General features: G+C 32.1%; 1 protein-coding gene across 1 annotated transcript; it reads left to right on the plus strand.

Moving 5' to 3' along the window:
- The first annotated feature begins 9,353 nt into the window (after window positions 1–9,353).
- On the plus strand, window positions 9,354–10,083 carry LOC137815943 (secreted RxLR effector protein 78-like). Its single transcript, XM_068619052.1, has 2 exons — window positions 9,354–9,434; window positions 9,634–10,083. The coding sequence occupies exons 1-2, from the start codon at window positions 9,354–9,356 to the stop codon at window positions 10,081–10,083; spliced, it is 531 nt and encodes a 176-aa protein (XP_068475153.1).
- The last annotated feature ends 1,807 nt before the right edge of the window (window positions 10,084–11,890 follow it).

Below are 11,890 nucleotides of genomic sequence, written 5' to 3' on the forward strand. Positions count from 1 at the left end.
ATTCTGAAAACAACCAAGTTTCTTTGTTTCCTTATGGTTCATACTACTACAATCCACACCCCTTTCCGAATAAAATTTGTCTAGAGTTGAAGAATATTGTTTCAAAATGGTTAAAGTCTTCCTTTGGCTTATTATGTATTACGCTAGAAATTCCCAACCATTTTTCGTATCCGCTCCAAACATGGTGTGCAAACTCACACTCAAAGAACAAGTGTGATATTGATTCAGGTTTGGCATTGCACATATTACAAAGATTGTCATTAAAGTGAACACCCCTCCTACCTAGGCTGACTTTTGTTGCAACTTTGTCTATGAGTACATGCCACGCAAAGTGTTTTGCACTTGGCAGTGTCTTTACTTTCCATATACATGAAAACATTAACTTATAATTCAGTACTACATCATAAGCTTATTTAACAGAAAACTCTTGATTTTTACCTATACTTTAAATCATCTTATCATCTATGTACTTAATTAATTGGACTTTTTCAAGTTCCCCAATTGATAATCATAAAACAAAATTTAGGATCTTGTTGTTGATTTAATTGGTTGATGCACATGAAATAAACACAAAGCTATTAAAATTTGGTTCACGTAAGTAAGCTTCATTTTTTGTATAATAAATAATAATTTGAAAAAATTTGGATATTTAAAAGATATCACTACTAGAAAATCATTTAATAGAAACCAATTTTAAATATCAAAATAATTAGTTGCTATAATGATTAAATTAGATACTATTTTAAAGACTAAACAATTTATTGGTTTCTAAATTAGTTTCTATTATTGATAAATAGTTTCTAAATTGGTATCTAATAGAAACCAATAATATAAACTAATTTAGAAATCAATAATTTTTTTAGTTTTTAAAATAATATCTAATTTAATTACTATAACAATAAATTATTTTTAGTCTTTAAAATTGGTTTTTATTTAATGATTTTTTTTAGTGTATTGAAACTTGTGTACAAAAGAAAATTTGGAAGAAGACTTTGGGCAGTTGCAAATAAAAAAACTGAACCTAAAGCTTGACTTATTGTAAAGTTGGTATTGAAAACATAGGGAGCTCATCCATTTTTACAACTTATATTATATTAATATAATGCTACTTGCATGTTGACATATGTTTTATCCAGTTGAAGATACATTGAACAAGGAGAAAAACTTGGATGCTTTGGGGTATTTTTGCCGTTTAACATCATCGATATGCTTTTGTTAGTTGTCGGGTAGCTATGATTTCACAACCATTCGTCATATATATCCAGTTATACAGGAGAAAAACTCACCAAAGTTGTTCATACTCAGTACCAAATTATATTCTTAATTTTTTCCCTAAACAAGCATAATTTTCCTTATATGGCTGCGCCCGTACAAACGCCTTCTTTGGTTAGTTCATTCAAAACAAAAATGTAGAATAAAACGATCATTTATAAAGGAAAATGAAGAAAACATTTTTCTCATTTGTAACTTTTAATTTGGATGTCATATTTTATTTTTCCTTCATATGTGAGAAAGTAAAGAGTGAAATTTTTTACTATAGTAGTTTCCAAAATTATCAATTAAACAAAATCAACCTCTCTCTCGAAGATATAGTTAGATAAATTAAAAGCCAGGTAAAAAAAATAGTTTTTGCTACCAAATTTAGAAACTAAATAATTGGTAGTTAAAACCTTGGTTGCTAATTAGATACCAATTTAAAAACCATTTAACAATAATAGAAACTAATTTAATAACAAAAAAAAATTAGTTTCTAAAATGATTTCTAATTTAGTCACTATAACCACTAATTATTTTTTGTCACTAAAAATTAGTTTCTATTTCATGATTTTCTTGTAGTGTTTGTAATGTGTAACTCCTAAAGACAACAAAGAGGAACTATTGAATTCCAAAAATCTAATCAAGTGGACCCTCATTTGTATTCATGAGTGCTAATAAAATCTTATGATATTATTGCACATAACTACCATTACTTCTTCTTGGATTGACTTGTTTTGGAGGTCATCTTATTGGCTTTTACTCTACCTTTAGAAGGACGTTTCAGTCTCATAAAACTTTGAAGTAATTCATCGTCTTCACTTGGTGGTTCCTCCTTGTCCATCTTTTCATCCTGGAACTTACAAACCAAATTGGATTCTTCTAATAAAATATTAGTCAAGGTAGATTCAACTATATCTGCTAGCAAGATGGTCGAACATGTTTGAGTCTTTTGTTCATCACCTGAAAGAGATTCAAAACAATTTTGCAAGACTAAATCTTAAAAAGCAGATTTAGAAGTAACACGTTTGGCAAACTAATTTAGGACTTGTTGCATTAGTTTCACATTTGATAGGAGAGAATTCTTCTAAAAGACTAATTTTTTTAGGAGGCATTGAGTTCCTTTTTTAACAAATCATTCAATTCATGAACATCTTCCAAATAAGACATATTAGCAAAAATATCATCATGAGATCTTGAACTAACCCTTATATCTTTAGCCAATTTCTTAAACTTTTGACCAACAAGAAATCCACTTAAGGGAGCTTTTATTGATCTTGATACCCTTGTTGAAGTTGTTGTTGGCCAAGTGGGAGTTGGATCTCTTGTTAGTCAAATGATTAATAATTTTTTTGAAGATATTGGGGATAGTTCAAGATTTTAAGATGATATTTTTGTTGATATGCCCTCTTTAGATGATGTCCATGAATAAGATTATTTGCTATAAAAAAAATGAACTTCTTGCTTCCTGAGAATTCTGATGTTCTAGAAGAATTCTCTCGTATCAAATCTACAACTAATGCAACAAGTCCTAAAATTAGTTGTTGCCAAATGGGTTACTTTTAAATTTGTTTCTCAAGATTTAATTTTGCAAAATTGTTTTGAATCACTTTCAGGTGATGAACAAGAAGATCAAGAGTCATGTCCGACCATCTTTACCGCTAATATAGTTTAATCTACCACAATTGATATTTTCTTAGAAGAATTTAATTTGGTCTCTAACTTTTAGGCTAAAAAGATGGATAAGGAGAAATCATTCAGTGAAGACGATGAATCAATTTAAACCTCTAAGAGACTGAGATGTCTTCCTAAAAATGGAGTGAAAATCAATATGAAGACCTGCAAAACAGGTCAACCCAAGAAAAAATAATTAATGGTAGTGATGTGCATGAACTCTTTTTTTGTCTTTATGGGAATCACACATCATAGAAGGTTATTTTATTTGCCTTCTTGTTTTATTTAATTTTGTTGTTGTTTAAACTCTCAATATAATTGCTTAGGTTACTATTGAAATTCTTTATTTTTGTTTTTCTTTCGGTTTGGTCTAGTCTTCCTATATTTTTTTTTATTCTTTTCTTTATGTGCTACTAAATGAATTATATGATTTGTTGCAGTTAAAAATATATTTATTAAGAGAGAAAATTGTTTTAATAAGAGTATTTCAATAAGGAAACATATTTCTTTTATATTTAATATTTGAAAAATATTAAACTACAATTATTTTGAGTCGAGGTAGAATAGAATAAAAAGTTTAATTATATGAATAGGAATTATATCATCCTATACAATATGTTAAGTAACAATTCATATTATTTTTACTCAAAATATGTCCCACAATTATAAAAACCTTATGACAGGTACTTACATGATATGAATACAATGAATCTCATTGTTTAAAAATAGTTTAGAATATCTTAAAAAAATAAAAAAGTAATAAGGAAGACAAATTGTTAGTACCAACTCTTGATTTTTGACAGTTCTTGATTAAATTTCCACCCCCATGGTTTCTTTCGTTCTTAGTACTAATAACCATATGACTTTCAATTCCAACTAGTTGATCTGATCGACATGGTCTACTTTTTAAACTATGCTTAAAAATATCTCATATTTAATTGCTCTAGATCTAGATGTAATAGATATAAATGTAAAAACTGCTAACTTAGAATTGTTTTATAAATGGATTATTGTATACTAAATACTTTACTATTTAAAAATTATTTTTGTTGATTAAAAAATCTCATTTTTATTTATTTTTTTGGTCAAGCAATTGTTCAATTCAACTAGGGTTAACCACCCTTATCACCAAGAAAAGTTGAACCAGTGTAATGTGATTTCACTATTACACACATTCACTGCATTCATCCTGTAACAAGTGAAGGGAGATAAAAGTTTCCCCATAGCCTCTCCATATATATATATATATATATATATATATATATATATATATATATATATATATATATATATATATAAATTCAAGAATACATTGAACAAGACAGTCCTTTAGCTTTTCACTATCTTGAAATTAATTATTGTAATGATTAAAACAAAAGACTCAATCATATTGTTTCACTTTTGTTATTGATAAACCCAAAGCAACAAAATAATAATTAGTTGAGAAATCGATAAAAAAGATTGCATGCTAATCCTGGATTAGGAAGGGGGAGCCGGCTACAAACTGATGAAAAGCAGAAGCACAATAATAAGTATGCATGAATCTTGGCAGACATATGCATTTTCTTTTCAGGAAAATGTTGAAACATATGCATCTTTATCCACAAGTTGGATAAAATCGTTAGAAAATTCAAACCCTGGGTAGATTCAACTTTCTTATCTACACTTGAATTTTGGTCAATCAATCTTTGTTCTTTTATTAACAAAATATCTCTGCTTTGAAACAAAAAAAAAAAGTAGAATAAAAAAGAAGACAACACTTTTCTTTTTGGTACAATTTTTAGCCTTTGGTACACCAACATAACACCTTTTAACCATTTATAAAAATATGAAATAAATATAAGTTTGTCATCTAATTAAACTTAACACCCTTAACTTTGAGTCTAAAGGGGAACGGAATGATCATTTCCTTTCTTTTTTATGAGCTTTTATCGTATCATGTAATTCAAGCTACTACATAAAATATAACATTCAAGTAAATTCATTAGGATCACACTAAGGTTAGATTAGTTTGCATATATAAACTCGTGGATTCAAATACTATTATCATTGTCATATATAGAAACGTTATGTACGGTAATTTGATGTCATTTTATTCCATGTATGGTCTTCTTTTAAAAAAACAGAAGGACAGAAAAACAAATTGTGTTATGTATATCTTCATTTAACTTCCACCTGGTTATTCTTAGTTCAGCGAAGGAAAAAAGAGTTTATTTAAGTTTTATCTAAGATTATTTTTCATTTTACTTTTTAAATAAGGCAAAGAAATATATGAAAAATGTATAAGGATGTCTTAACCAAATTACAACTAAATTGTCAGTAATTAATATTCCAGACATAATCTTCATTACTAATCTTTCACTTCCCATATTTAAATAGTTTTCTCAGTAAATATAATCTCTTCTGTTCATCCTCCCATGCTAAATATTTATAGGTTCATAACTAAGTATATATACACCAAATATTTTTCAGTATTCTTCTGATACCTAAGATTTTTTTATAGGTAATAAATTGAATTATATGATACTCAAACTCATACACAAACAGTAAAAACTAGATACCTAAGTCATCATTTGATACATCTTTATATATATATATATATATATATATATATATATTCTTGAATTTTTTATATAAACTATACTTTAAAAACTAAAAGGAATTTTCTGCTATTAAGTGTTTATGGAGAAGAAGAGTAATTATAAAGAATGTTCAATTTGTGTTTGTTGGGTGTGAGTGAACATATAAAACAAAAATTAGGGTTTTGCAGGCGAATAACCATACACTGATATTAAACTGTGGCCTCTGATAAGTTTTGGAATTGCGAGGGGCAATATCAGTAGTTGCATCTAAGTTGGAATTGAAAAGATAGGAAACCAATTGCATACGGATCATTAAACTAATGCTAGTTGTTGACGTAAACTTTTTCCAGGTCACTGATACACTGAACAATGCGAAAAATCTTGATGTTTTCAAACCCTTTTGCATTTAACAACATTACACTGTTTATAAATTTTCAAGTACATATGATTCCACACTCATCGTCATATATGATGTTGCTCAAGAGGAGAAAATTCCACAGAAATTGTGGGTGCTGCTGCTGAAAAATATTGTAATTTATTCCACAGAAAAGTATTCATTTCACTAGCTTAATGGGTTGGCACGAACATGATGAACCTTATTAATTTGGATATAAAAAGAAAGCAAGGAAGGTAAACCAATTTAATGTTTTTTTTTATAATGTGATGTTTGAATTCTTGCTCTACTAGAAGAGAGATAGTTTTGGGGGAACAAAATAAGGCAAAATTTTAAATTTTAAAAAGTATTTTCCTTTTATGTTTTTTTCCTCCTATCCAAATGTATGCCAAAAGGTTGTCAAAGTTTGAGAAAAGTACGAGGAATATACCTCTTAACACAATCTTAACTATTAATCAGTATTTACTCATTGAGAACTAGAAAAGAAACAAACATTCTCCTAGTTATTTTCAAAAAATATAGAAAATTATATTATTATAACCTAATATGATTGACTTAATTATTTTTTTAAATTTTAAAAAGTTCAATGTTTCCCTAACTTGTTTTAAAAAAGTTTAATTTGTTCTCAACATTTTTAAAAAAGTCCAAAAGTCCAACATCGTCCTAACTTTTTTAAAACAATTCAATGTGGTGGTCTCAAATTTTTTTAAAATATTCAATAACAAAACCTATAATTCAATATCTATCAATAGAATCGTTGAGGTAAATTTATTTTAATGAAAACAATCTAACAGGAACCACATTGAATCGATTAAAAGAAATTTGGGATCATAATAAAAAATTTAAAAATATTAAAATTAAATTGAGTTTTGATCCTTAATATAGGACTAAAAGGATAATTAAGCCTATAATTTTATTCAATATTATAGAATTTTGTATAATTTTATAATTTAGTATAATCGTGATCTTGAGTTTAGAATTAAAATTTCCTATGTATATTTATTTATTTATTAACTCTTTGTATTCCATAAAAAAAATAAGCCTTTAAATTTATAATTAAAGAATCAACATAAATAGGTTTTACCATGTGGAATATGAAAGGGTAGATATCCTATTCTATAGCTAATGATATAATGGAGGACATGCCCTATACTTCCCTAACACTAGCTCTTGTATAAATCCAATCTCATCTAAAAATGATTGGTCCATTACTAATTGAAAAAGTTACACGTTCTACCAACCATTCTCCCTATTATACAAACCTAAATTATCATAGGTTTCCCCTAAATAGTATAATTATTTGTCATATTATCTTCTATTCCTAACTCTTAAAATAGGATTTGATGCTAATACTTATAACTACAAAGATCGCCAAAGTGAAAGGATTTACACAAATCTAAAAAAAAAAAGATATTGACTTTTTATCTCTTGGTGCCAAAATAATATCTACTCTACTTCTATCTTTCATTGTAACTATTCATTACTTAACTTTATTTTGCTTGACATAAAAAATGCAGTTATACATAGTGACCTGAAGAACTATACATGAAAAAACCTCTTAAATTTATTGTTCATAATGTGATACAAACCACCTTGACAAGTAGAAGACTAAGGACACAATAGACACTTCAAAATTAGGTCAATCATCTCAGCATACAAGACTAGGCCCCACCAAACATCAAGAGAGTTTTAACAAAAGAGAGACCAGACATAAACCAAAATATCAGATGTTCTTCCTTCTAGTCTTTTACAAGACAAGTTTATGTAAATAAATTGGGCTCACTTTAGGGGTCTAAATAGAAGAATAAGCTAGAGTAGGGTTCACTTAACATAAATTGGGGAGTACTTAGCATAAATTGGGTTTGTGCCAAGCTCACATTTCATGACAAGTGCACCTAGATTTAGGGTTTTTTGACCTACCTTTTAGAAGGTTTCTCACAAATGACACCCCTACCCCTCTCACTCTTGCTCCCCAAGCCACTCTCTTTTATATAAAGGGTGTCTTGCCTCGTGTAATTTACAATTGAATTTTGAAATAGAAAGGAAACTTTGCTTGAATGATTAGTGAGCTTTGTCTCCTAAAGTTCTTAGGTCTTATCTTGAGTGTAGTGCACCTCAAATGGCGACTCTTTACCACTCATCTTGGAGTAACCCACCCTCCAAGTGGCGTGATTCTTTGTCCATTTTTTCATAAGCTTTGTCATCCTTTCTCTTTTGTGTTCTTCTTTTGCGCCACCTTTCATATATTTTTTATATTTTCATGTCCTTTAATTTCGGTCTTTATCTTGTCATCTTCATCATTGTTTTCATCATATTCACTATATTATGTTTTTCTCTTTGCCCTCTAGAAATGAAACCTTCACACTTACTCAACCACATGGTTAAGTTCGTGTCCGGTGGGAATCTTCTTTGGGTTCTCACCCTAATTGCTAATCTCAAACTCATAAACAAAAGAGTAACCCATAAAATGTGCAATCCTAAAATCAACTCACATCATATTGAGTCCTCTAATAATGTATATCTCCTATCCAAGAACCTATATGGCCTCAATCAATCATTTTGTGTATAGTTTGGGCATTTTCAAACTATCAATCTAGAAATTTGGAATGATACGAAGTATTGTTGAAAATTCTATATTTTATCCTCATCCTCACCCAAGATGTATCTATGTCATTCTATATATGGACGATATTATCACGAGTAGTTATAAAGACGGTATTGTACAACTAAAAATATATCTTTCTCAAAAAGTTTCAGACTAAATATCTTAGACACTTGAAGTATTTTCTTAGCATAGAAGTTGCATAATTCAATGATGGTTCGGTTATAATCACGAATATATAGATTATATATACATATATTATTTGGAACATTTTTATATATACCAGTATCATATATGTTATTAAAGGATATAAAATCTTCTTTATTTATTGAATTGATTCATTTTTCTCAATATAAATAAAGCACATTGTTGTATCAGAAACACGTGATTTCAACTTAATGTTTCTCTCTTCCCTAGTTTAACAACTATTATAAATTATAAATCACTTTACCATCTCACCAATTGGTTATGCACTAGACCTTTCCACCTTTTAAAGTCCACTATATTCATTAATTTTTACCCCACTCTTATTGTCAACCCATTTACACTTGAAAACTGAAACAAAAGGCTTAGTATAATCAACCTTTCATATCTATTCTATGACACCATGGTACGACATTGATCCAAGTACATGATTTTCATCTTTTGAAGTGAAAAATTGCATCGAATCGGCCCAAGAGTGACACCACAATTTTGAATTGTATTTTTTTCATTCAAAGACTAAAATGTACAATTGTTGACTTAGTAACTTGTGCAAGAAAAGCCATCAAACTTTAATCCATTTGCCAACCAAGTCAAGGTTTCCGATGTCATTGAATTTTTTAACACCTTGTCTTTAAACCAAGGCATGAAAATCCTGTCATGTTCCATCAACACTTATTTCTCTGGCTATCTTGGGTTATTTATGCTTTATGAGCAAATAAGTAAGGTATAACCTCATCAGTGTGATTTAGTATATACAAATGTGCTTGCTAGACTTCTGATCGAGATTTGCTTATGTTCTGGCTGACTGGGTTGCCGGTTGACTCGAAGTTGAATGCTCCTCTCCTGTACCTACCTCTTTTGGGTTTAGGGTTTAGGGTTTAGACAAAATCATCTCTAAGGTGCTCTCCTTGCGTCTGAAAAAGGTGATTGGAAAAATTATTGATGTTAGACAGTCAGCGTTTATTGAAGGGAGAGGTCTGTTGGACAGTGTGCTCATTGCAAATGAGGTGTTAGAGGAGTACAAGAGGAAGAGAAAGAGTTGTATCTTTTTTAAAGTTGACTATGAGAAGGCTTATGATTCGGTGAAATGGGACTTTATCTATTATATGCTTAGGAGGTTGGGTTTCTGCGACCGGTGGATTCGGTGGATAAAGGGATGTTTGGAGTCTGCTTCGGTGTCAGTTTTGGTGAACGGAAGTCCGACTAGGGAGTTCCTTCCCAGAAAGGGCCTTCGTCAGGGCGACCCGCTTGCCCCTTTTCTCTTTCTCATTGTGGCGGAAGGGTTAGCTGGGGTGACTAGGGAGGTAGAAGAAAAGAAGTTGATTGATAGTTTGGAGGTTGGAAAGGATAAAGTAAAGGTGAATATGCTGTAATATGCGGATGACACTTTGTTCTTCAGCGAAGCGAATACCAAAAGCATTTTCAACCTAAAGGCGATTCTGCAATGCTTTGAGCTCGCTTCGGGGTTAAGGGTTAATTTTGCGAAAAGCAGGATCGGAGGAACGGGGATGGACCAGGTCACACTTCAGAGTTTCGCAGCGATTCTTAATTGCGATACGATGGTATCTCCTTTCATTTACCTAGGAATGCCAGTTGGAGGGAGTCATAAACGCGGTGCGTTTTGGAACGGGGTGCTTGAGAAAGTGCAGGCAAGATTAAACAGGTGGAAGGGAAGAAGTTTGTCGATGGCTGGGAGGATTTGTCTGATTAGGTCAGTGCTTTCTTCCATCCCACTTTTCTTTATGTCGTTATTCAAATTGCCTGCTGGGGTGGCACGGAAGTTGATCAGGTTACAAAGGGATTTTCTTTGGGGTTGGGGTGCAGACGGAAGGAAGATAGCTTGGGTATCATGGAACTTGGCGTGCAAGCCTCGTGAGTTTGGGGGTCTCGGAATCATAGATCCAAAGCTGTTTAACCTGGCTTTGCTGGGGAAGTGGATATGGAGGTTGGGTTCGGTTGAGGTCGGTCTTTGGAAGGAAGTCCTTTTATCTAAGTACGGTGGGTGGAGATCTCTGGGAGCGGAGGGTACAGATAGGAGTTGCTCTCTTTGGTGGAAAGACTTGAAGGAAATGTGGTCTGCGGAGGGGTGGGGGAGAAGTTTCGAAGACAGTTTTGACTGGAAAGTAGGCGTGGGAAAGGATATTTATTTCTGGAAGGACAGATGGTTGAAAGGCGAGGCGTTGAAAAATGTTTTTCCAAGATTGTTCTCTATTAGTTCTAACAAAGAGGCAAAACTGTTGGAGTGTGGGAATTGGTCTAACGGGAGATGGGTTTGGAAACTAGCTTGGAGAAGGTCTTTCTTTGAGTGGGAGTGTCAGATGGCGGAGCAGCTGGGTCAGCTCCTGGTTGGGGTCAGGGTGGTCCCAGGAGAGGCTGATAGTTGGGTCTGGAAGGCTGGGGCTCCACAATCTTTTTCAGTAAGTTCTGCTTACAAATTCATCAGGAAGGACACTCAGGCGGACTCTGTGCCGGTTTTTCGTAAACTTTGGAGGAGTAAGGCTGTGCCTTCTGCAGCTCTTTTGGCTTGGAGGGTGTTGGAAAACAAGCTTGCCACTAGGGTTAATCTTAGCAGAAGAGGGGTGCAGTTAGAAAGCTTGAGGTGCGTTCTGTGCGGGAAGGAGGAAGAGTCGTGCAGCCACTTGTTCTTTGGTTGTACTTTTGCTTGGCGTGTTTGGTGTTTGTGTTACAGGTGGCTTGGGGCTCTGTTTGTGGCTCATATTGAGCCAAGGTTTAACTTCGATCAGTTCAGGTTGATTCTTCCTTCTAAGACGGGTTCTTCTGTTTGGAACACAATTTGGATAGGGGTGGTTAGTGAAATTTGGAGTCATAGGAACACAATAATTTTCAAAGGAGGAGTGGTCGATGTGTCTGAAGTTTTTGTGCTGGTACAAGTAAAGGTTTGGTCCTGGGTCTCTACAAATTCCAGGTTAGCTTCTTTCTCCTTTTCTGATTGGTGTTTGGAACCTTTGGAGTGCTTGAGGTTAGTTTCTTGAAGTTTTTTTCTCTTTCTAGGTTAAGTAAGGGCGAGGGTTGGTCAGTACTTTATGACAGTCTTGTATAAGGGTTGAACCACCCCTGAAGTGGTTCAAAATTTATTTATTTGTTATTGCCGATCAAAAAAAAAACCTACCTCTTTTGGGAGTTCGTGAATCCTTGTCGCACCATAATAAGGCTTTGTTG

The sequence above is a fragment of the Phaseolus vulgaris genome, chromosome 1 (genome assembly GCF_000499845.2).
Source record: "Phaseolus vulgaris cultivar G19833 chromosome 1, P. vulgaris v2.0, whole genome shotgun sequence".
Lineage (NCBI taxonomy): Eukaryota > Viridiplantae > Streptophyta > Magnoliopsida > Fabales > Fabaceae > Phaseolus > Phaseolus vulgaris.

What these genes read in the sequence shown, in the direction of transcription:
- LOC137815943 (XM_068619052.1), top strand. Translation starts at nt 9,354, where the DNA reads ATGAAAATCCTGTCATGTTCCATCAACACTTATTTCTCTGGCTATCTT. An exon ending in TTTATGAGCAAATAAGTAAG is followed by an intron (nt 9,435 to 9,633) that starts GTATAACCTCAT and finishes CGTCTGAAAAAG; the next exon opens with GTGATTGGAAAAATTATTGA.